This window comes from Schistocerca piceifrons, chromosome 5, assembly GCF_021461385.2.
Source record: "Schistocerca piceifrons isolate TAMUIC-IGC-003096 chromosome 5, iqSchPice1.1, whole genome shotgun sequence".
Classification (NCBI taxonomy): domain Eukaryota; kingdom Metazoa; phylum Arthropoda; class Insecta; order Orthoptera; family Acrididae; genus Schistocerca; species Schistocerca piceifrons.
The window spans coordinates 599,910,460-599,938,050 of NC_060142.1; the positions used below are offsets into that span (position 1 = coordinate 599,910,460).

At 40.6% G+C, this 27,591-nt stretch overlaps 1 protein-coding gene across 1 annotated transcript in view; it reads right to left on the minus strand.

Moving 5' to 3' along the window:
* Positions 1 to 27,591, minus strand: part of LOC124798189 (geranylgeranyl transferase type-2 subunit beta) — a gene marked incomplete at its 5' end in the record, with an annotated part of 67,554 nt that overhangs the window by 9,824 nt on the left and 30,139 nt on the right. The window contains 1 exon segment of the mRNA XM_047261486.1: positions 13,731 to 13,911. Within this exon segment, the coding sequence (XP_047117442.1) occupies positions 13,731 to 13,911 (181 nt within the window).

Below are 27,591 nucleotides of genomic sequence, written 5' to 3' on the forward strand. Positions count from 1 at the left end.
GTTCAACATATTGCCCAAGGAGAAGTTAAGCTTCAACCACCACATTGTAAATCTCTGTAAAGCACAAACTGGATAAGCCCTAAAACAACAGTAACTATTACTTGTCGAGATATCGGTGGTTTTCGATGCTATCAGTCAGATTCCCTGGAGTCATTCACAGATGATGGTTAATTGTTTGCTTGTTCAATGGATTATAAATGTGGTCTCTCACTGTAATATCGAACATGTCAGTTTACACTCATAATGCCTGTTCACAACGAAAAATATGACAAATTACTGACCATTTTTACAATAGTCTTTTCTACCACTAATTCTTTTTTTCTCGCAGTGTTTACACTTAACTGTCGTCAAACACACACACACACACACACACACACACACACACACACACACACACACACACACACACACACACACACACTCTCTCTTTACACATTTAAAAAAAAAAAAATTCTATTGAGCAGCAGCAGTTGTCAAGCAAGTATAATGATTTCGGTTTGTGCTTGAAGTTAATTTTGTTGTGTATTAAATTTTTACTTATAACGCAGTTCAAATCGCAATAAATGGTAATTATTGCAAGCAGTTTCAATGTCGTTTTGAGAAAAATTGCACTTCACGTCTTCACAAAGCTATGTCAGCTGTTCTCGCCTCCCAACATCATGCAGAGTAAATCTGTGGAGCAGTGGACGTAAAGTTGTCAAGATGTGAATTAGTATTTCGCTCATGACGACTGATCGAAATTGGTTTTAATATTTATTATTCCCCTCATAGATATGAATGTATAATACAATGTACCATAGGCAAACAAGCACGATCGTTGTCTGCAGCAATGCAGTTCAGTAACGTGGACTTTGTTTGCCCACTCTGCTGTCGCGCATTCGCAGTTCTCATCCCCCCCCCCCCCCCCCCCCCCCCACACACACACACTTCCTATCCGCTCCGCTTCTATGCCCAGAAGTGCCATCCCAGGTGTGACGCGTGCTTTAATACAATTAGTAATAGGTGTTCACTGTTAATTTCTGTCTTTAATAGCAACTAATTCCTTTTACTCTGGTTCACTTTATTGCGAAAGAGATTTGTGATTTGTTCCACAACACCATTTTACTGACAATGTTCTGCATACCACTGTTCTGGAACATAAAATACACACCTCTTTATTACTTTTATTAATTGTGTCATCCGCAAATTTTGAAATTCTCTATTACACTTATCTTACACTTTTTGTTTCTTTGTCAGACTAGACATATTGAAGAAAAAACAAACCCACAAGTTTAAGAATGGTGCTAACTATGTGTAATTGCAGTGCACAAATCAAGTGCACAACAATCAAAAACAATTACCGCAACAATATCACAGTACAGTACTTGTCGGTAGAGGTCGGAAGTCATTGTCATTGAAATAACTGCCAAACTGTGTGCTCTAAAATTGGATGAAGGGTATCATTATTCACGAATTGGAGTACACCTTGCTCACAGTAAGTGTACATGAGTGAAGATCTGTCATCTAGAACTTCTATGAGACCTTGGCCCGACAGCCCATTCAAGACGATCTTTGTTACTGTGAGTTTAAATGCAGGTGAACAAATGAATTACATTAAGTATGCCTGTCTAAACTCCTCATTTAATACGGTGCTCAAATTATTTGTTCATGTGACATTAATGGGACTAGTGCCACTGGTTTGTTATCCTCGCCTTAGGGAAGTGGCAGCAAGTGGTTGGAAGAACACCATGTGCCCTAAGTATGTATGCCTGAGGGCTTCAGGCATGCTGAAGAAGCTTTTCTGGTAGCCACTGAGGGAGCTGGGTTAAGTAACTGGAGACTGTGGAACACACTGGGACAAATGATACCTGTCGTCTTGGATCCGAGGTCACAGGTAGAGAAGGTTAAGAATACCAGCCTTTCTCACAGTCTCCAGCATTGTCCCATGAACAGGTCATGGTCCTGTGCCTCTCAAGTCATGTGGATGGTTCGAGCCAGAGACCGCGAAGGTTCTGTGACAAGCTATGCTGTGACTTCCTGGACTTGTACCATATGGTTGAGAACTGTAGTGTCCCCCTAGATGGGTCAGGTATGCTCTACACATCAAAGGCTGCAATCCAGGTGTTGGGTGCTCAAGGGCTTTTAACAGGTACTTACTAGGTTGTTTTCTTTTTCTTTTTGTCTGTTCAGTACAGATTTTGCAGTTGATTTTAAAATAGCTTACCGATGAGCTAAAGACTTGAAATTTTAAACACAGCTCAGGACTGGATGTTACTGCAATATTAATTTGTTCTCTTGTTTGTCAGTTTGGTAGAGGTGGCAGTGGAGATGAAATAGGTTGGCACCGCCTGATCTTGACTGCCCTCAGGAACCGCATATTGTGCAGATACATCTACATCTACAATCTCCAAGACACCTTATAGTGTGTGGCAGAGAGTACTTCGTATACTAGAGTTACTTCCCCCTTTTCCTGTTCCAGTTGTGAATGGTTGGTGGGAAAAATGATTGCTATAACATCTTTTGTGGGCTTGAATCCCTCTAATTTTATCTTCATGGTTTTTTCGTGAGATACACATAGGGGGAAGCATTATATTGGTTGACTCTTCTAGAAACATACTATCTCAAAACTTTAATTGTAAACCACACTGATGTGGAATGCCACTCTTGTAGGGTCTGCCACTGGAGTTGGATGATCCACTTTGCGATGCTTTTGAGCTCACTAAATGAACCTATAATGAAACAAGCTGCTCTTCTTTATTTCTTCTACCAATCCTACCTGGTACGGATCACAGACTGCCAAGAAATATTCAAGTACTGTTCAAAAAAGGATTTTGTAGGCTACCTCCTTTGCTGATGGACTACATTTCCCGAGGATTCTTTCAATGAATGTTAGGCTGGTATCTACCTTACCAGTGATTAATTTTAGGTGGTTGTTCCACTTTAAATCACTCCATATGCATACTCTCTAGATATTTTATGGAAGTAAGTACTTCCAGTGATTGTTTTGTAATCATGTAATCACGGAATAAGGTTTATTTCTGTTTATGTATATATAATACGTCACATTTGTTTACGTTGAGGGTCAATTGCTACTCCCTGCACCAAGTGTCGATCTTATGCAGGTCTTCCTGCATTTCATTACATTTTTCTAGTATTGTGATTTCTCTGTATACAATAGCATCATCTGTGGCAGGCCTCATCAGACTTAAGATGTAACACTGCACTGGTGTACACTCGAAGTAGCAGAATGTGTCTGAGGTGGGATGCAAGAGGACGGGAATGGACGAACAGAGAGACAGCCCTGAAAATCTGTGCTTGTCATTTTTTTTTCGAGCAACAACAATACTTGTAAGATTTATAACGAAAAACATGGGGCACTCACAACAGATAAGTCAGGAGGTGAACTATTCATGCATTAATTATGTTGAAAACCATTTTTTATTTACATAATTATTTTAGATTAGGCAACTCTCCATCACGTTAATTATAGTGTAGGAGATCCGGAAGAACCCAGTATATGATCCAAAGAAATGCCACTCACTCCCAAATGAGAGTGTTAAAATCCCACAGCCACTGTCATGAAAGTAGATGGCTCAAGATCGCTACTTATGTCTCACCCCACTCCATTCCTGCTCCTAACCGAGCAAGATGACACAGTAGTTAGCACACTGGACTCACATTCGGGAGGACGATGGTTCAAACCTGCGTCCAGCCATCCTGATTTAGGTTTTCCATGATGTCCCTAAATCATTTGAGGTATATGCCAGGACAGTTCCTTTGAAAGGGCACAGCCGACCCCCTTCCCCATCTTTCCCTAATCCTATGGGACCGATGACCCCTCTGTTTGGTCCCCTCCCCCAAGCCAGCCAGCCAGCCAGCCAGTCAAACAACCTACCCACCCCCCTCACCCACCCTCACCCTGCATTGTTGCTGTGTCGGGAACCAGTTGGTCTGTCGTCACAATTCCCTACTTCTACGGGTTTGATTTCACTCTGTTCCATTAACTTGTTCTGCTTCATAAATATATATGAGTGATAGTGTCTAACTACAGTACAAAATTGAGCGTCGGGTCTTGGAAATGTAGTCTTCTTCTTCTAAAAGACGTCAGTTTTAAGCCCAGAAAATGTGAGGATAGATGCAAATTTCTCAAGGAGCTACATTTTGTGGGCTACGCATTTATTGCATATAGAGGACGACAGACTGGGGGTTTACCTGACAAAACTCCGGTTTCACAAAACCATACAAAAAAAAAATCTTTGGCATGGTTCCAAGGGTCCAAGGGAAATTGTGGCTCCAAGATACCTATGGCGAGTATGGGTGTTTTGGGAAATGGATGTAATATACAGGGTGAGTCACTAACTATTGTCACCTAGAATAACTCCGAAAGTATGATAGGAGCTCGAAAGTTTGTGGGACATAAGTTGCATGGGACAACGGGGGCCATAATATGACGTTGGTTTTTTGTTTCTAAGTGGGGTCACATCAGGGATATGAAGATCAACTGCGTTTTTTTTAAATGGGTACTATAGCTTGGTACTTATTTTCTGATAGTGCCTATTGAGATGAATCCAATGATACTGTGTAATAGTAAGGTCTTTGAAGGTCAAAAAGGTGGCATGTACGTCCATTTACAGAAGGTGTTCAAAGTGATGACCATTGGACCATTGGTATCAATGTTGTGCTGCAATCTTCTTATCATGGATTGAGTGGTATTCCTTGTAACTCTGGCACTTATCCAAGCACATGCTCTGATAATTCTCTCTCGTGTATCGTGTAAATAGTAAATATTTGCTAAATACGGCGTATCCATCTCACATGCCACTGACATGTTAACACCACTCAACAGTTTCATAATACAACACTAATAGGAACGGTAAGACTTGTATTGTCGAATCAAGCAAATGTGATGATGTATTCCTTCGAAGAACAAGTCAAAAAGCTTCTCATTTACAGAGAATGACAACGAAATTTAATTATTATTTAATTAAAATTTATGGGAGTTAAGTGAGAGAACAACATCCTGCACCAGCAACACTTTCGCAATTATGGATGGCTATAGAGGCAGCATGGCTCAGTATTTTTGCAGGGGACTTCCAATGAATTGTTGAGTCCATTCTATGTTGAGATGCTGCACAACACTGAGGGAAAGGAAGTCCGATACGATACTAGGAGGTATTCCATGACTTTTGTCACCTCAATGTAAAGAGGCAGCAGTGTCATATCTCAACAAATTTTTAGCTCAGGACTGGAAAATGTAGAAAAACTATTGTTCAAGTTTAAAAGAATAGTTAACCGTATACTGGACTGATAAGCACTCAGCAGAACAGTTCTTGACTGTATACAGTCATAGTAAAGCAACTCCTATAGAAACAGAGTGTACCATATAACATTAAAACAAAGTGGAGGGTTACGGATACAGAGACGTTGAATGGAATGTGTTTAGCTGTCAAGAGAGCCTGTTAAGGCTGTTAATGGGATGAGAATTTGTGCCCAGACACTCACGGATAAGACAGGAACTGCAATTGAGGATAGCAAAGCAAAGGCAGAAATGCTTAACGCCATTTACAAATGTTCCTTTACAACGGAAAATACACAGGAATATTAGCCCAATTTAATTCTAGTACCACTGATACTATGAGTGAAATAGATATTAATGTCAGTGGCATTGAGACACAGTGCAAATTGTTAAAACTGAATAAAGCTCCAGCGTCAGATGGAATGCATTTCAAATTATATACTGAACTTGCTAGCAGCTGGGTCAGCCCCTCTTTTCACTGTAATCTATGGCAGACCCCTCGAACAAAGAACTGTGCCCAACAGATGGAAGAACGCACAGGTCACACCTGTCTGCAAGAAGGGTAGCACATGTGATCCACAATATGGTCCAATATAGTTGACAACCACTTGTTATAGAATCTTAGAACACATTCTGTGCTCAAACATAGTGAGGTACTGAACAGAATGATCTCCTCCACACCAACCAGCATGGGTTCCAACAGCAGATCATGTGAGTCCCAACCTGCACTTTTCTCACATAACGTACTGAAATCAATGGAGCACAGCAGTCAGGCTGACACAGTATTTCTTGAAACTTCCTGGCAGATTAAAACTGTGTGCCGGGCCGAGACTCAAACTCGGGACCTTTGCGTAGAGACGAGGTACTGGCAGAAGTAAAGCTGTGAGGATGGGGCGTGAGTCATGCTTGGGTAACTCAGTTGCCAGAGGACTTGCCCACGAAAGGCAAAGGTCCCAAGTTCGAGACTTGGTCCAGTACACAGTTTTAATCTGGCAGGAAGTTTCATATCAGCGCACACTCCGCTGCAGAGTGAAAATCTCATTACAGTATTTCTTGATTTACCAAAGGCATTTGACTAAGTACTACATCTGTGCTTATTACCCGAAGTATGAATGTATACGGTATCAGCCAAAATTTGTATCTGGAGTAAGGATTTTAAGGTAGAGAGGACACAGCAAGTTATGCTGGATGAGAGTCATTGACAGATGTAGAAGTAGCTTCAAGTGAAGAATGAAGGCTTTCACTACCGGATGACATAGCTCCTGGTAAACATTTCGGGGTGTGAGGTTGTGGTTCATGAAACTCTCCTGTTCCTGGCATTTCAGCCGGGAATCCACTGGACATCTTCTGAGGCGCTCCTCCGCTGAATCTTGCTGACTGACTGGTCGGACATCCGAGAGCGACATATATACTGTAGGAAAGGGGGCATGGTCGAAGTAACACATGATAAGCAGAGATAATCCTTGTCAAAAATAAAATGTAACTATCGATTGTTGTCTTGTCAAAGATAAATTGTCTAGCGATTCTGCAGAGCTACTGTCCATATATTGCTGAGTTTCATTGCCTCCTCTTTTCTACTAAAAATATCCTGATGCTTATAAATTTCCATGGCTTCTCTACATAATCGTGGATAATAATTTGATGTTGTAGATAAAATTTCATTTTCAGAAAACTTCACTTCGTGGTTTCCTGACTAAAGAGCATGCTCTGCTACAGCTGATCTCTCTATTTTTCCTAGTCGGCAAAAACTTTTGTGTTCTTTTAGCTGTGTATTTATGCTGCTCTTGGTAGTTCCAGCATAAACTTTACCACAAGTGCACGGATTTTTGTATACACCACATGTCGACAAAGGAGAATGATTATCCTTCACAGATCGGATAACTTGACCTATTTTCTTTGTTGGTCTAAAGACTGGTCTGATGTCATGTTTCTGTAAAATCTTACTGATCTGATCCATTACTTTTCTAATAAAAGGGAGAGAAACTGTATTTTTCCATCATTATGGTTCATCCTTGTCCTTCGGTCTTCTGTTCTTTGGTCGTAAAATTCTCTTTAACTCTTTCCCTGAGTAGCCATTTTTCTCGATGGCTTGCTTCAAATGTTTTATTTCAGCGATCAGGTGTTCTGATGTGCATATCCACTCGGCTCTATTGACAAGAATTTTAATGACACCTCTCTTTTATTGTGGATGGTGATTGGAGTCTTTATGCAAATATCTGTCAGTATGTGTTACTTTCCAAAAAATTTTATGTTCCAAACTTCCACCGGATTGTCTCATAACTAAAACATCCAAGATAGATATTTTATTATCATTGCCAGTTCCATGGCGAAATGGATTAATTTTATTTAGATGATCAAAGAATTCGGCCAAAGTGTTTCTACCATGGTGCCAAAACACAAATGTGTTATCTACAGGCCGATACCAGAGAGATGGTATCTTATTTGCTTTGTCCAGAGCCGATTGTTCGAATTTCTCCATATAGAAATTAGCGGTCGTAGGACTTAATGGGTTACCTATTGCTACACCATCAAGTTGCTCATAAAATTCATCATCCCACTGGAACTGACTCGGTGTAAGGCAATGTCTAAAAAGAGCAGTCAAATCTATGGAAAAATATCCGTTATGAAAATCATAACTTTGTTAACTGGAATCATAGTGAATTAGGACACTATGTCAATACTTACAAGAATATCTTCAGGAGCCAGAATTAGTCCTTCAAGTTTCTCAATAAAATGATGCAAGTCTTTTATATATCAGTCAGTTTTCCCAATATATGGTTGTAAATGAGTTGCTAGAACTCTCACTATTTTGTACATGACACAATTGATGGCACTAACTCTTGGTCTCAAAAGAAAATCTATTTTATGATATTCTTGTGCATCTACTTGTTACCGACAACAGAAACAACAAAGGAACAATTCTTGAAACATGGAATACGTCCCCATTTTGCAAAGTTTTAGAAAATAATTTCATAAAGGGCCCCATCCTAACCTCTGCCAGAGAGTATTCAGAAAATATCAGCATTCTAAATATACTAATTTTTCGTGTGCCCGGCACTCTTCCTTGTAATTGATACACACAGGTTCGACTTTGAGATATAATGCATGCAGTCACTACCATGTTTTTTTTTATTATTTGATCTTGCATATTTTGACACTTTTCATGCAATTTGCATGCATATTTTAAGGTTTCTATTATGCGTATAATCTGGTCTCTAATCATAACTGTGGCACAGGATGTAACAAGGGAATCCAAAAGACAGAAATGAGGAGTGGTATGACGACGAATATAGATGGTGCAACAGAAGAAAGAAGCAAGACAAAAAGGCCTCCAACAAAATACAAGAATTAACCATGCTATGTATAATGAAAAGAGGACGGAAGTGGCAAGGGTATGAAGAAAGTAAAGAGAAGCCTTAAAAGAAAGACACAAGACATGAAAGAACATTATAATAAGAATGAGAGTAAGATATTTTATAGGAAGTTAAGAGAAGGAACACAATGTTATAGGCCTAAAATAATATGCTGCAAGGATAAAGGTGGAAGCCTGCTGACAGAAAAGGGGAAAGTGATGAACAGAGGGAAAGAATAGGAAACCACTACGGAGCAACAGATGTACTATACATCAGAACCAAAAATAAAAGAGCCTAGTCTTGCAAAAGTACAGAAGGTGGTGAATGGTAAAAAATCCTGAATCTCCAGGAAATGATGGAATAACTGCTGATAGCTAAACAAAGGAGGCATTAATTTACACAAACACATATATAACTATCTGTTTAATCTGGAATCAAGAAAGAATTCCAGAAGAATGGACCATAGATGTAATCCATCCCATACATAAGAGAAAGGTGACAAGGCATGCTGTCCTAACTATAGAAGGATCACTCTGCCAAATGTGGCATATTAGGTTTTATCCAGAACCTCATACAATATATTATTGCCATATGTGGAAGATATACTGTATGATTATCAGTGCGGCTTTAGCCTAACAGATCAACAGTGTCAGGCCAAATACTTGTACCGAGACAAATACATGCTTAACATACCATGCAAATATGTTTCAGTTATTACAGCAACCTTGGCAGGTTCCAAGGCAATGGTGAGAGTGGATGGGAAATTAACTGACTGTTTCAGTATCAATGAAGGCGCTAAGGCAAGGTGATGCTCTTTCCTCAACGATTTCAAATGTTCTTTCCATAATACATTCCAATGTGACCTTAGAAGCAATTATACAAAAGCTGTAAATATCTGGACACACAGGTAAAAGAACAACACAGTTGGCTACATGTGCTGATGGCATTGCAATTATTAGAGATTAAGGATATCACTGGATAGGGTAGGGGTAAAACCGGAAGAAGCCACACAGTGTACATGACTGAAAATCAACAAGTCCAAAACTAAATGTATGAAATTTCAGAAAAAGGGGACAATAGCCTGGCTAACTTGTCAGCAGCAAGTCTTAATTTTCAGCACATAGAGATCTCTGAATACCGAGAGGCAAATATTAATAAAGTAAATTCCATGCCCACTGAAACAAAAGCATGCATTTTAAGTGGTAATAGGTGTTATCATATGGCTAAGAAAGCTGATGACATCTAGAACAGTAAACAGATAGCTCAAAATGACTATATATGTGTTTTTGAGTACGCCGGTGGTCACACATGGATGTGAAGCATGGATGCTGCCCAACAATGATGAACAACAAATCATAGTATTTGAAAGAAGAATACTTCAGAAAACTTATGGAGGGATCCAAAATAATGATGGTGACTGGAGAGCAAGGAGCAATTATAAGTAGGATCATCTCTTACAAGGAGCTGATATTGTACAGCTAACTAAAAGTAAAAGAATAGGCTGGCTAGAGCATGTCCTAAGGATGTAGAACACAAGAATGACAATGAAAGTCTTCCAATGGAAACCAAAAGATTGGGGTTGTTTTGGGGAAGGAGACCAGACAGCGACGTCATCGGTCTCATCGGAATAGGGAAGGATGGGGAAGGAAGTCAGCCGTGCCCTTTCAAAGGAACCATCTTGGCATTTGCCTGGAGCAATTTAGGGAAATCACAGAAAACCTAAATCAGGATGGTCGGATGCGGGATTGAACCGTCGTCCTCCCGAATGCGAGTCCAGTGTCTAACCACTGCGCCACCTCCCTCGGTTGAAACCAAAAGGAAGAAGATTAAAAGGAAGACACCATAAGCAATGGTTGGATGACATGGAAGGAAATATCAGAGCCTTACGAATCAGAGAACAGATAAGGAAAATAAACAAGAGGGCAGAATGGAAGGAAACTGTTAAGCGTGCAAAGACTGACACAGGGTTGTGAAGCCCCAAGAAGTAGAAGATTCTCTTCCCACTATTTGCATTTCACTAAGGACATTCCAGAGGGTAATATCCTATCAACAAAGAGGTCATTAGTTACAGAACTCGCATTCAGAATGGACAAGAATGAGAAAAGAATAAGGTAATGTTCTTTTCAAAGGTATCATACCAATATTTATCCTAAACGATCAAGGGACGGGTAAAAGGGGAAAATGAACCCTTCTCCTAAATGAGGGTCTGGCATCTTAACCACTGTATTACATCACTTGGTTAGAATTTATGGAGTGTTTCTAAATACGAGAGGAATCATTAGATACTTCAATGACAATAATTTATTTTCAATTCAAAAAGGAAAAACATGCACACTGTTGAGCCAGAACATTCTGACCAGTTGCTTCGTAACATACTGATCCATCTTTGGAACACAGTACAGGAGTACTTCTGTATGGCATGGGATTAACAATTCCTTGGTAGGCACCAACTGTTGATGCACAGGTCATAAATTTCCTGTAAATTACAACCTGGTGTTTGGAGGGTGAGGAGCTGGCATTCAATAGCATTCCAAATGTGTTCCACCGCGTTCAGGTCTGGCAAATTTGGTAGTCAAGACACGACATGAGTTGACTTTTATACTTCCCTATCCATGGGAGAATGAGTTTGGCCTTGTAAGATGAACTATTAGCCAGTTGGAAGATGCCATTGCCTTTACGGAAGACACCATGCACAAAGTGACCTAGGTGATCTGCCATAGTGCCTTTGATTACTAACAAAGGTCCCATAGAAGCACAGATGAATGTTCCCTACAGCTCCATTTAGACTGCATCTTTGGAAAGGTGCACATTCCGAGCAGCCCTTCACCTGGACAATGGCTTATCTGGACATGATCACTGACCTGGGTTAACAAGAAATACAATTCATCCAAACCAGCTAACACATTTCCACTGATGTTCAGTCCAATCTCAGTGATCCAGTGCTCACTACAATCTAAACTGATGATGATAATGAGTCAATATGGGAGTATGTAAAAGGGGTCACCTACTGCGGAGCTTCATTTTCAACAATGTTTGTTGCATGGTGTGCTTCAAAACATTTGTGCCTGCATCAGCACTGTACAGTGTCATCAGATCTGCCACAGATTGCCACCTACCCTGTTTTACATAGCAGGCAACCCTACAACCTCAATGTTCAGTGACGAGGTGTGGATGCCCAACACCTTGTCTCCTACTTGTGGCTTCATAGCACATAGCAACCAGGATAGCGGTGTGCTGACCCCACACCCCTCCTATCCGCATCCTCCTCTGAGGATGACACGGCTGTTGGATGGGCCCGGTAGGCCACTTGTGGCCTGAAGACAGAGTGCCTTTTGTTGTGTCTAGACAAGACAGCCTAGACACAATGAGAGGAAGCCGAAAGGCACGCGCTAAGCTAAAGCAGGGTGCGTGAGGTCTGAAACAGGATACGTAATGAATGCTATAAAGAAAAGTACGTAGCTTCTGGAATACTTAACTTTAATCCATCCTTTTGGTACATCTGGAGATTGTGGCGATACAAGTGAGACTCTTTAGATACATGCAATGTTACTAATGGCGCCTTGCTAGGTCGTAGCCATGGACTTAGCTGAAGGCTATTCTAACTATCTGCTCGGCAAAGGAGCGAGGCTTCGTCAGTGTAGTCGCTAGCTACGTCGTCCGTACAACTGGGGTGAGTGCTAGTCCGTATCTCGAGACCTGCCTTGAGGTGGCGCTCGATCTGCGATCCCTGACAGTGGCGACACACGGGTCCGACATGTACTAGTGGACCGCGGCCGATTTAAAGCTACCACCTAGCAAGTGTGGTGTCTGGCGGTGACACCACACCTTTTATATTAAAGAATTCTTCCTCACTGAGGGAAAGAACTAGAATGTCAAAAACTGAATAATGTGCAATGTTCTTATGTATGGTTCTGTCAATTTCATTAATGTTTTCATAACAATGGACAACATCACAGAAGAAAAATTTGTGAATGAATGAGGTGGAGTGTATTATGTGTCTATTCATCACAGATATATACAGTACAAACATTGTAACACATTAAGGAGGGGATACTGTTACTCAGATTACTAAAACCAGGTAGCCATAGAGTTACAAAAAAGATTATTTCATACTGTCATGAACACATTATAGAGTGGTCAAAACACGATCAACTGCAGATGACAGTGTAAGAAATCTCTCAAACAGTGTTCCAATTTTTAAAATTTTAAAACACTAACAAAGGACTACAGCAACTATTTCTTGGAGAGCAAAACCTATTGTCTTGAAAATGCAATACTGAAAAACATATACAAAGAAAATTATTTCCAAACAGCAACTAAAAATCAAATAAAGATGAAAATCATAAGGTAATAGAAGTGGTGTTTTTCTGAAGCAGTGATTCTTTTATCTGGCATGAGTGGACTGGACAAAGTAGGACTAAGTGCAGCAATAAAGTCACCTGGGGCAGCAGGTCAAAAGGGACACAGCAATAATAGATGAGATAAAAGAATAAAAAACCTTACAGAACACTGCATGTTATGAGATTTGTGTTGACACAGCATTAGACAACTGTACCAATTGAATTTATCAGGTCCAAACAATCATTATGGTAGATTCAAATTTTTGCCTTCAAACAGATAAATAAATTGTCTTATCAAAAGGAAAATTCAACAGAGGAAACTATTAAATTGTAAATTGTAGGACAAAATTGCTGACCAATGCTTACCATCAGGAGGCAAGATATTTAGTACTGCCGACAGACACATTTAAAAAGTACACAACACTTCTAGCTTTTGGGAAGTAAAGTGGATTATGTTGGGGAAGCTTAAAGAGAAAGGACAGATGAGAAACGCATCTGTAGTGATGAACACCTCTATCTAATGTTGTCCTCACTAAAGGTGGTCCCTCTCATACAAGAGTCTAAGTGACCTATCCTTCCTTCTTAAACTTCCCAAACCTATCCTTCCTGAGGGATGAAACTATTGTCTGTGCCTATTGACGTTGCTAAATATTTTGTCTCGTAAAGGTAAATATTACATAAGTATTCTCTAACTTTCAAAGAAAGTTGCAAAATATGATGGTGGAGCATTATGAATATGTGATAAAAGTGCAAAAGAATAACCTGATAAGAGCATCCCGGTCTACCCAGTGGAGGCGGCCTAACATGCTCATTGATGAAAGGACCCACCAAGAGTAGCACACATCCGGTAGCTTTTCTGGACGCCCATTCAGACCTCCAGACGGTAGCTGACGCTCACAAAGCCACCAGCCCAGTAAGTCTGCATCGATTCTGTGCAGTTGACCTGCAAGAAATGAAATCATTTAAATTTGCTGACATGTAATTCAAAGTTAATTCATTTTTTTCTGTTCCTGAATGTATCTAATATTCACGTTTTAATCATTTTTTAAATTTAATCACTTTATGGAAATTTATTTGCATTGATGTTAAATATATGTAACTGCACTGCCCAAAAGACAAGTGGGGGAGGTGTCAGTCACCAAACATGCAAAATTTGAATACAGGCTTATAAATACTGATTTCACAAATGCTACACATTTTTTTAAAAAATCTGATAAATAACACAAATTTAATATGTTGCACTGTGAACTATTTATTGCTTACAAATAGTTGTGTTAATAATGCACTGTCCTCAGATACAATTATTCATTCTCCCACTAAGCACAATGCATTATAAAACAACAACTCAATTCTGAAGGACTACATTCCATCCACTTCAGTCTGTCACCTAAAGGTAAAAGAACAATACAGGTCTTCATTTTATGCAAAGAACATATCGGATGGCATAAATACTTACACCTATTGTGACTGAAGCAAATGTATCTTAACAAAAATATTCCTCACCTACAAGTTATAATCATGGACAGCCCATGATGAAATGTCTGGTGATTATGTATGTTGTTGTTGTTGTTGTGGTCTTCAGTCCTGAGACTGGTTTGATGCAGCTCTCCATGGTACTATATCCTGTGCAAGCCTCTTCATCTCCCAGTACTTACTGCAACCTACATACTTCTGAATCTGCTTAGTGTATTCATCTCTTGATCTCCCTCTACGATTTTTACTCTCCACGCTGCCCTCCAATGCTAAATTTGTGATCCCTTGATGCCTCAGAACATGTCCTACCAACCGGTCCCTTCTTCTTGTCAAGTTGTGCCACAAACTCCTCTTCTCCCCAATGCTATTCAATACCTCCTCATTAGTTATGTGATCTACCGATCTAATCTTCAGCATTCTTCAGTAGCACCACATTTCAAAAGCTTCTATTCTCTTCTTGTCCAAACTAGTTATCGTCCATGTTTCACTTCCATACATGACTACACTCCGTACAAATACTTTCAGAAATCCGTACAAATACTTTCAGAAACAACTTCCTGAGACTTAAATCTATACTCGATGTTAACAAATTTCTCTTCTTCAGAAATGCTTTCCTTGCCATTGCCAATTTACATTTTATACCCTCTCTACTTCGACCATCATCAGTTATTTTGCTCCCCAAATAGCAAAACTCCTTTACTACTTTAAGTGTCTCATTTCCTAATCTAGTTCCCTCAGCATCACCCGACTTAATTCGACTACATTCCATTATCCTCGTTTTGCTTTTGTTGATGTTCATCTTATATCCTCCTTTCAAGACAATGTCAATTCCATTCAACTGCTCTTCCAAGTCCTTTGCTGTCTCTGGCACTCCGAATTTTTCTTTTGTTTCCTTTACTGCTTGCTCAATATACAGATCGAATAACATCAGGGAGAGGCTACAACCCTGTCTCACTCCCTTCCCAACAGCTGCTTCCTTTTCATGCCCCTCGACTCTTATAAATGCCATCTGGTTTCTATACAAATTGTAAATAGACTTTCGCTCCCTGTATTTTACCCCTGCCACCTTTAGAATTTGAAAGAGAGTATTCCAGTCATTTATTTATTTTACTGGCAGCTGCTTTTGGTTTGTTGCCTTGGTTTCAATTTAAATAAACTCATTTTAAAAAGACATTCCAGTAAAATGAAAACTTGGCACTCTCTATGAGAATTTCAATTGGACCGTGTTGCATTGTTGAACAGGATTATTAGGGAAATCATGAATGTAAAATTGAGGAAAGGACCAATCTTGGTTCAGATCACTTACTGACCTGCATAAAAGTTTCTTCCACTGAATAAGAAAAAACTGCCTCCAAGTAAAGTTATACAGATTGAACCCAAAAAGCTAAAATAAAACAAACCTAATTTTTAAGAGATGTTACAGAAAGAAAAACATAGACCTGGTAAGGTATCTGAAAAAAATGTGACACATACCGCTAAAGAAGCAGGACCCTTACAAGGGAGATGTACACACTCATGATAGACTGGAAACTGTGGTAAGGCAGCCACTCAAAGAGCAATGGCCTATAAAAGATGACACAGTGACAAAAAAGCATTCACTGTCAGAGTACAAAGAAGTGCAGAAGCAGACTGCAAAAACCCTCCACAAAGCCAAAAGAGTCACAGTCACGTAAGAAATTGAGAGCATTGAGTCGGAATTCAGAAGAAACAACAGCAGGAACTTTTACAGGATTGACTTTTGAGACAATGGTAACTGGGCAGTGAATAATAAAGAAAATGTGAGATCTTAACCAAGTACTTTGCAGTACTTCTTAACTATAAAGATCTCACAGAAAAATGGTTGACAACAATCCCACAGCAAAAAACAACTATTAAACTCCTCCTACCCATTATGAACTTTGGAGGATTGTCATAGAAGTGAATGACAAAAAGCAGCCAGGGAAAACTCAATCATAGAAGAAATGTTGTGAAGAAGAAATAATCATTAATGTACCAAGTCAAGAGATGCAAAAGATCTAGGAAACTAGAATAATGGTGAATGGAAAACATCACTGATTAAGCCTAAATACAAAGAGAATGATAGAACTGACATCGAAAATTATCGCAGTAGTTCTGTCGTATGTCAAACATACAAGGTATTCTCCAAAGCACTGCAGCCTAGGCTGGTTGGGCAAACAGAACAACAAGGTGGATTCAGGTACGGCAGTTAGGCATTGAGCAGATTTGAAGGCTAAAAAGAATACTGGGAAATTATATCTCTAAGGATCTGGTAATGGTCTTCATTTATTTAAGAAAGCCTATGGTTCAGCTGACTGGGAAGTATTGTTTCACATCTAAATAGAATTTGGAGTGAACCTTAAAACAGTGGAAAGCATCAAGTAAACTCTTAACACAGACACATTCAAAAATAAAATTCATGGGAAAACTCTCCAAAGGGTTTGTAATTAAAACTGTAGTTTGATGAGGTTATGCACTGTTTCCAGTTCTCTTCAAGTTTGTATTACAATAGGTCATTCGAGAATGGGAAAAGAAATTAGCCAGGAAAGTGGTATCATCAAATAACAGTATTAGAGTTAATTACCTTGCCTTCACCAATGACCTGGCAATTTTGTAAACAAAAACAAAGACTGCTGTGGAACAGATAAACATGCTGAAAGAACAGGCAGAAAAAGATGGCTTCCAAATTTCTTTCAAGAAAACATAGTACGTAACCAATATCCAAATAGCACCTCATCACATAACACAGAGTACGGTAAATTAGACGAAGTGGACCATTTCAGTCAGATACAATGGTGAAATAGTGCAGAGCAAAACTAATAAAAAAAGCCAATGACAGCAGCCAAGAGAAGACGGCTGCTGCTTCTTATAGACACATGTCCTACACAACAAAAAGACAAACTCAAGAAAAACTGAACTCAGGCACTATAACACAGGCATCAAAACTGAATGTCAGTATGCAAGTGAATGCCTCAGAACGACGAAAGGCTGGGCTGCGAGAAGGCAAGAAGTTTGAACCCAAGATTCTTCACAAAACAATGGATCCTAGAATAACAGACACTGCAGACATCAAGAAAGAGAGGAATTATACAGGGATAATGAATGGCTGATGGAGTCAATAACAAAGCAATGATTGAAGTTCTATGGACATTTGTTCAGGATTTACACAACATGACTAACAGAGCAGATTTTTAATGTGAAACAAATACTAACAAAGAGATAGGGGGGCTGGCCAGTACTTACCTCAGCTCAGTACAGCCGATAGATACACAAAAAACAGTACCAAAAATTTACGTTCCTAGCTTTCGGAACAAATGTTCCTTCATCAGGGAGGAGAGAGGGGAAAGAAAGGGAAGAAGTGAAAGTAGATTCAGTTACTCACAATCCAGGTTATGAAGCAACAGGGAAAGGAAAACAGGGAGGGTAGCAAGGATGGAGGCATGGTTGTCAGAGGGAAGCCAAAGATATTCTACTGTAAGTACTGTGCCAGCTTCAAACCAAAGAGGATGCATACAGAAGTAAAGTGGTATATAGTATAAAGATAAACACAACTATGTAGGATGAAAAGATGCGTGAATGGCTAAAGAGAAAAGGGAAAGAGGAGAAGACTGAAGAGTAAATGGGAGTGAGGTGGTTTAACGTAGGTTCAGTCCAGGGGGATGGCGGGATGAAAGGATGTGTTGGAGTGCAAGTTCCCATTCCGCAGTTCAGAGGGACTGGTGTTGGGTGGAAGAAGCCAAATGGCACATACAGTGTAGCAGGTTCCTAGGTCCCTAGAATTATGCTGGAGGGCATGCTCCGCTACTGGGTATTGGACATCTCCTAGGCGGCTTTCCTGAAGACCCAACAGCTGCTTCCCCTGGCCTGGTATAGGTTTATAGATGACATCTTTGTGGTCTGGACTCATGGTGAAGAAACACTCCTTAATTTCCTCCATAACCTCAACTCCTTTTCGAATCTGAATTTCACCTGTAACCTCAACTCCTTTTCGAATCTGAATTTCACCTGGTCCTTCTCCAAAACCCAAGCCACCTTCCTGGATGTTGACCTTCATCTTGTTGAAGCTCACATCCACACCTCTGTCCATATCAAACCCACAAACAAACAACAGTACCTTCACTTTGATAGCTGCCATCCATTCCACATCAAACACTCCCTTCCCTACAGCCTAGGTATTCGTGGCAAACGTATCTGCTCCAGTGACGAATCCCTCAACAATTACACCAATAACCTAACCAGTGCTTTCCTCTCCCGCAACTATCCTGCAGACCTTGTCCACAAACAGATCTCCCGAGCAATACATTCCTCCCCGTCCAACAACAATGTTCCTATCCCCAGACCACACAGAAGCATCCCCCTTGTCACCCAATATTATCCTGGCCTCGAAAACATCAACAAATTACTCCGCCAGGGATATGACTTTCTCAAGTCAACCCCTGAAATGAGATCATCCCTTGACAAAATTCTCCCCACACCACCCAGAGTTGCCTTTCGTCGCCCCCCTAACCTCTGTAACATCCTTGTTAAACCCTACAATATTCCCAGACTACCTTCTCTACCCAGCGGTTCCTACCCCTGTAACTGACCCCGCTGCAAAACCTGCCCCATGCATCCCCCCACAACCACCTACTCCAGCCCCGCTACTGGTAAAACATACACAATTCAAGGCAGGGCCACATGTGAAACTACACATGTCATTTATCAACTGACATGCCTGCACTGCACAGCCTTTTACATCGGTATGACAACAACTAAACTGGCTGAGCGCATGAACGGACACAGACGAACTGTCCGCCTAGGAGATGTCCAATACCCAGTAGCGGAGCATGCCCTCCAGCATAATTCTAGGGACCTAGGAACCTGCTACACTGTATGTGCCATTTGGCTTTTTCCACCCAACACCAGTCCCTCTGAACTGCGGAATGGGAACTTGCACTCCAACACATCCTTTCATCCCGCCATCCCCTGGACTGAACCTACGTTAAACCACCTCACTCCCATTTACTCTTCAGTCTTCTCCTCTTTCCCTTTTCTCTTTAGCCATTCATGCATCTTTTCATCCTACATAGTTGTGTTTATCTTTATACTATGTACCGCTTTACTTCTGTATGCATCCTCTTTGGTTTGAAGCTGGCACAGTACTTACAGTAGAATATCTTTGGCTTCCCTCTGACAACCATGCCTCCATCCTTGCTACCCTCCCTGTTTCCCTTTCCCTGTTGCTTCATAACCTGGGTTGTGAGTAACTGAATCTACTTTCCCTTCTTCCCTTTCTTTCCCCTCTCTCCTCCCTGATGAAGGAACATTTGTTCCGAAAGCTAGGAACGTAAATTTTTGGTACTGTTTTTTGTGTATCTATCGGCTGTACTGAGCTGAGATAAGTACTGGCCAGCGCCTCTATCTCTTTGTTAGTATTTGTTTCACATCTTTATATGAGATTTTCCATTAATCATTCAGATTTTTAATGTGTCGTACAACATAACTAGAGTCCTTGATAAATGACAAGGAAGTTCCTTCTCTAAATCCTCGCACAAACGAAAAAATGGCTGACATCGAAATAAGTGTCCAAGGAATAGAAAAGCAACTGGAATCACTCAATAGAGGAAAGTCCACTGGACCTGATGGGATACCAATTCGATTCTACACAGAGTACGCGAAAGAACTTGCCCCCCTTCTAACAGCCGTGTACCGCAAGTCTCTAGAGGAACGGAGGGTTCCAAATGATTGGAAAAGAGCACAGATAGTCCCAGTCCTCAAGAAGGGTTGTCGAGCAGATGCGCAAAACTATAGACCTATATCTCTGACGTCGATCTCTTGTAGAATTTTAGAACATGTTTTTTGCTCGCGTATCATGTCATTTCTGGAAACCCAGAATCTACTATGTAGGAATCAACATGGATTCCGGAAACAGTGATCGTGTGAGACCCAACTCGCTTTATTTGTTCATGAGACCCAGAAAATATTAGATACAGGCTCCCAGGTAGATGCTATTTTTCTTGACTTCCGGAAGGCGTTCGATACAGTTTCGCACTGTCGCCTGATAAACAAAGTAAGAGCCTATGGAATATCAGACCAGCTGTGTGGCTGGATTGAAGAGTTTTTAGCAAACAGAACACAGCATGTTGTTATCAATGGAGAGACGTCTACAGACGTTAAAGTAACCTCTGGCGTGCCACAGGGGAGTGTTATGGGACCATTGCTTTTCACAATATATATAAATGACCTAGTGGGTAGTGTCGGAAGTTCCATGCGGCTTTTCACGGATGATGCTGTAGTATACAGAGAAGTTGCAGCATTAGAAAATTGTAGCGAAATGCAGGAAGATCTGCAGCGGATAGGCACTTGGTGCAGGGAGTGGCAACTGACCCTTAACATAGACAAATGTAATGTATTGCGAATACATAGAAAGAAGGATCCTTTATTGTATGATTGTATGATAGCGGAACAAACACTGGTAGCAGTTACTTCTGTAAAATATCTGTGAGTATGCGTGCGGAACGATTTGAAGTGGAATGATCATATAAAATTAATTGTTGGTAAGGCGGGTACCAGGTTGAGATTCATTGGGAGAGTGCTTAGAAAATGTAGTCCATCAACAAAGGAGGTGGCTTACAAAACACTCGTTCGACCTATACTTGAGTATTGCTCATCAGTGTGGGATCCGTACCAGATCGGTCTGACGGAGGAGATAGAGAGGATCCAAAGAACAGCGGCGCGTTTCGTCACAGGGTTATTTGGTAACCGTGATAGCGTTACGGAGATGTTTAATAAACTCAAGTGGCAGACTCTGCAAGAGAGGCGCTCTGCATCGCGGTGTAGCTTGCTCGCCAGGTTTCGAGAGGGTGCGTTTCTGGATGATGTATCGAATATATTGCTTCCCCCTACTTATGCCTCCCGAGGAGATCACGAATGTAAAATTAGAGAGATTAGAGCGCGCACGGAGGCTTTCAGACAGTCGTTCTTCCCGCGAACCATACGCGACTGGAACAGGAAAGGGAGGTAATGACAGTGGCACGTAAAGTGCCCTCCGCCACACACCGTTGGGTGGCTTGCGGAGTATCAATGTACATGTAGATGTAGAAGTAAGGAAAGACGTCAAAAGCACTTAAGTGAATGAGGAGGGCATCTACAAACCAAGTGCAAATCACTGATCTACAACCTTAGGGATTTCCGTGATGAGCAAATTCAGGACAGCACTGGACAGAAGAAAGATGACATGTGGCCACAAAAATAATAGAACACTTTTGGGCTGCAAAAGTGTTCCAGAAGTGTCTTATAGTGTGGTATCTAATTGCTCTAAATGAGGTAAAAAAAAAATCAATTTAACAAGGCTATCGTCAGATAACTGACTATACCATAAAAAACAAGTTTGGATATGCAGATGTTATATATTAGATTCTGAATATATGTCATTATACACGTAGTTCAGTGTGCGGCTCTGTGGCTCAGAGTTAGTTACTGCCAAAGACTAGATCACCCCGGAATTTCATTTATATCAACACAAATAAATGTACAGTTTTGATAATTTTCAGAAGCTATCATTGACCTGTGCATAATCTAATTTTTAGTAAATCGGCATTTGTGATTTAGTCACCGTAGCAGATATTGCCATGAACATTATGTTAACATCCAGTTTTCCCCTAAAGAGAAGTGTGTATATATATATATATATATATATATATATATATATATATATATATATAACCTCTATTTTGAGTTTGTTAATAACTATAATTACCTCAAAAAGTTTTAAGAAACCAGCAATTTTTATCACAGGTTTTTCTGTTTCCTTAATAGAAATCTTGTTTTGTGTATATGCTTCAATTCTTATAGGGAATTAGCAACTTTACAGCTCAAGACATTAAAAGATAATCAGCAAGCTTAATTTGAAGTTGTTTGTTCACTGTCCTATAATACATCGCACCAGCTAAAATGCAGCCCCACTGTGAATGCTGTTCTCAAACACAGAATGAGTTGACTGGCCAGCAGCTGGAAATTGCTCTGTCAAATGACTAGCAGCTGCTGCGAATTGTTGTGTTGGAAGAGCTGCCCAGTCATGTAGCTGTGGTACTATCTGCTCCTGTGGATCCTGTCTCCTCTGTAGAAACTACGGGATCTGCCATTACTTGTCCACTTGGCTGCAATTGGCATTTCAATGGCAGGGTCGGGCATCCTGCACAGGTTGGATGGGGCCAGGGAAGACTCAGGGTGTTGCACCAATCCCCCTAACCAAGTCTGAGTCACTATCTTTCACTGAAACAAACTGAGCCAGTGGAACTCACTTCACCTGTTTTGGGGAAACCTGTTTTGTCTGGTGTCAAGAAGAGGCAAACACAAAAGAGTGGGGGTCTATTAACTGCCTTCCATTCAAATGTACAGCAAATGATGGTATCCCTTAGGGAAATGGCAAGGGACAGGAAAGGACATTATGTTCACTCAGTGAGTATGCCTGTGGGGCTCATTCAACATGTTGAATAGGCTATTTTGGCAGCCACTGAAGGAGCAAGGTGCAACCAATTGTAGATTGTGGTGCACGTTGGAACAAAGTATGTCTGTCACCTGGGCTCTGAGGTCATACTTGGATCAGTCCAGTGACTGGCAGAGACAGGACCAGCCTCACTCATGGAGTTTCAAAGAGGCTCACAATTTGCAGCATTGTCCCACGGATTGATCGTGCCTCTTTGGTTCTAAGTTGAGTGGAAAGACTGAACTAGAGACTTCGAAGGTTTTGTGTCAAGCAAAGCTGCAACTTCCTGGACTTGAGCCATAGGGTTGAGAACTGTAGGGTCCCCTTAAATGGGTCAACTGTGCACTACACATCAAAAGCTGCTACTCACATAGCTGATTATGTGTGGAGTGCACACAAGAGCTTTTTTAAATAGGTGACTCTCCATCCACTCCAGGTAATGATAGCTGTAGGAAACCCAGATATATCAGTGTAAGATCAAAAGAAATACCCCAAAAAGGTGAGAGAATTAAAGTCCTAATGGTTATCTGCCAAAGCATTCACAACAAAGTACCAGAGTTTGAAGCACTCCTGAAAAGCAGTGAAGCTCATACATCACTACATACAGAAAGCTGGTTGAAACCTGAAATTGATAGCAGTGAGAGCCTAGTTAACAGGAAAATGGAGATAGTTCTGTTGTCTCGGTAGACAAGAAACTCAAATCCTCTGAGATAGAAACAGAAGCTACACGTGAGATTGTTTGGGCAAGACTTAGTATCAGGGGTGGGCACAAAATGATGACTGGAGCCTTCTATCACTCACCAGATTCATCTCCTGATGTAACTGAAAACTTTATAGACAATAGAGACTATATAGAAAATAGAGACTTTAATCATCCAAAAATCAATTGGGAAAATTACAGTTTTGTTAGTGGTGGGCTTGATAAGACATCCTGTCAAACATTACTTAATGCCTTCTCTGAAAACTAATTGGAACAGATAGTTTGGAACCCCACTCAGGACGGAAATGTATTGGATCAAATTGCAAAAAATATACATGACCTCTTTGAAGATGTCCACATCAAAATTGGTATCATAGACCATGAAGCAGTTTTCGCAACAATGATTACCAAAGTACCAAGGACAACTAAACCATGCAGCAAGATATATGTTCAGTAACTAGATAGAGAATCAGTAGCGTCATACCTCAATGAGGAATTTGAAACTTTCAGCACAGAATGGGACGGACCCTCCATGGTATGCAGTCACTATAAAGAAACTTCTAAAGAGAGAGAGATTACTGCACGATAGGTGTAAAACAAAGCATAGGGTTATAAATAGAGAGGTGCTGAATAATACACTTCTAGTTGCCGAGAGAGTAATGCCTGATGCCTTCAATGACTACTGTAGCAGAATATTTTCAAAAGATCTTTCACAAAACCCAGAGAAATTCTGATTGCATGTAAAGGCTGTCAGTGGCACCCACATTAGTGTCCAGTTCCTTTCAAATGGGACAGGAACTGAAACTGAGGATAGCAAAGCAAAACTAAAATGCTTACCTCTGTTTTCAAATGTTTCTTTGCAAAGGAAAACACAGGATAATTGCCCCCATTTAATCCTTGTACCACTAAAAAGAAGAGTCAAATAATTATAGTTGAGAAACAGCTAAAATTGTTAAAAGTGAACAAAGCGCCAGGGCACAATGGAATCCCTATCACACACTACACTGAATTTGTGACCAAGTTTGCACCTCTTCTAACTATAATCTATCATGGATCCCTTGAACAAAAAACCATGCCCAGATCTTGGAAAAATCACAGATCACATCCGTCTATTAGAATGGTAGTAAAAGTGATCCACAAAACTACCATCAAATATCACTACCACTGACTTGTTGTACAATCTTAGAACATATTCTAAGCTCAAACACAATGATATACCTCTGACAGAATGACCTGCTCCATGCTAACCAGCATGGATTCTGAAAACATCAATCATGTGAATCCCAACTCACTTATATCAGGGTGCTTCAACTATTTTACTGTTCTCTTCAGTCTTACCATGGGTGTTAATTTTCTTATGGTTTACCATAACTTTTACTTTGACTAAGATCTTGCGTCTTTAATTGTGAATTTTGTGGTTGTATCATATGGTCTATTATGGATCTTAAATTCCTTGCAGACTGGACCCAGGTATATTTATGTATCATTCTTTATGATGAAAGAATTCATCCTGTATTTTTAACGAGTGTGTTCTACAAAAGTCTAACCAATCTTTCGGCACTTTCGTTCTCTGTTCCTTCGCTATATCTTCTACGACCTTGCTGTTTTCTTGTCTTTTCTGTCCAGGGACTAAAGTCTCCCATAAGGTATCTCTCTTCCCATGGATTATTGTCACTTACAATGTCCACTGAATCTTCATAAAAAGCATCCTGAATTATGATATCAGTGTCATCAGTTCGTGTATACACACCAACTATTACTATCTTGTGATCATTCTTCTTCACTTCTAAGGACATAATCTGCTTGTTTAATTCTTTCCATTTCAACAGGCTACTCTTTATGCTATAAAAGCTGACAAATAAAAATCAGTAGTGTACCTCAAAAGTGCCAGTCATGGAGGACAAGTAAAATGAGATGGCACCAAGCAGTACCATCTGCCTTATGTAGGTCAAAAAGGATTGTAATGAGGTGGTAGCACTTAGAAAGAGCCTGTCAGATTCCTGTTTCCAATGTACCCAGATGGTTGGTTGTGGATCATCCCATACCGATAAGGGGACAAAAGGCCTTGCAATTTGAAAACTCAGCGTAATCATTTGGCTACCATAATTTCATGCAGTTTGCAGAATATGTTGGTATGGCTAATTAGCTGGAAGCCATCAAATGAACATTGGATTATTGCCTGGTGTAAGTCAGACGCTGAATCATCTGATTAACTGAATCAGAAAAACACAGGAGAACTGCTGGATATCAGTACCGTCCTGCCACGATATTTCGGCGCAGAGTCTTCTGGTCATCTTCAGGTGAATGCCACTGTAGTAGTCCTGGCGAGTACGCGCTGAGCTCCGCTATTTAAAGCCGTACTGAGGTGACATTGCGCATGCGCTGCTCAGCGTGCGCGTTCACAATGGCTCCGTGCGCTGCGCCTCACGCCCTCCACTGTGAAAGCCTGGCGTATCGGGATCAGGTCAATTTCCATCTTTATGCAGATAACTACATCGACTATGAAGTTTCTCTATAACAGGATTCCAAGCAGAGTTTAGCTGATAACCGTTATCTCGACTGATGAGAGTCTCATTGTCAGACAATTTTTTTTCCACATATTCATTGATAATTGAGCTCCAAAAGTTTGATGTATGGGCCCAAATTTTTGTGTAGTCGTAATTCATGGAATGGTCTGTGGAAATACAATGTTTGGTGATTGCAGACTTGGTGGGTTGGGGAAGGCGAGTATGCTGTTGGCTTTTCACCTAGGCAAGTGAACAGAGTGATGAAGACCTACAAACGGCAGAACAAGGAAGAGGAAGAGGCCTTCAGGTCGACTGTTTATCTACCATTTGTTGGGAATATTTCTTCACAGATAGGCAGAATATTGAGAAAGTATCAAGTGAGAGTCATCTTTCGCCCTCCTTCCAAAATTTCATCACTTGTGCGATCCGTTAAAGACGACCTGGACCTGCATAAATCAGGTGTTTACAAAATTCCGTGTGAATGCGGCAAATCATATATAGGGCAAACAACACGAACTATGCAGGAACGCATTGTGGAACACCAATGGCATACTTGCCTTCTCCAACCCACCAAGTCCGCAATCGCTGAACATTGTATTTCCACAGACCATTCCATGAATTACGACGACACAAAAATTTGGGCCCATACATCAAACTTTTGGAGATCAATTATCAATGAATCTGTGGAAATAAGATTGTCTGACAATGAGACTCTCATCAGTCGAGATAACGGTTATCAGCTAAACTCTGCTTGGAATCCTGTTATAGAGAAACTTCATAGTCGATGTAGTTATCTGCATAAAGATGGAAATCGACATGATACCGATACGCCAGGCTTTCACAGTGGAGGGCGCGAGGCGCAGTGCAAGGAGCCGTTATGAACGCGCATGCTGAGCAGCGCATGCGCAATGTCACCTCAGTACGGCTTTAAATAGCGGAGCTCAGCGCGAACTCGCCAGTACTACTACAGTGGCACTCACCTGAAGATGGCCAGAAGACTCTGCGCCGAAATACCGTGGCAGGACGTTAGTGATATCCGGCAGTTCTCCCGTGTTTTTATGGAACAATCAGTATGCCGGGAAAGCTTTAAACATCACAACTGAATCAGAGCTGAAAGCCATATCATGTGACGAGTCAAGAACCTGAAACAGATTCCAGTCAGTGAAAATTTCATTACATAATTTCACATGACAAAGGCTGAAGTCTGGTCTTTTATGCATTTGGAAGGTAACTGATTAAGAAGATATAAACACTGTCACAAAGTGGTTGCAAGATATTCAGCAAGAACCAACGCACCAGAACAAATACCACCACGAAAGAAGAGACCCAGAACAGCTGTTCATCGTTAGTGGCCCAAGACACTTTAGGGTTTGGCTCATATCTGGAATGAAGAGGCATATGTTTAAAAAGCGGAGATGAAGTGCTCTTAGCATTCCTTCTTACTGTATTTAATTAGACAGCAAGCTTAAAAGTCAGAAA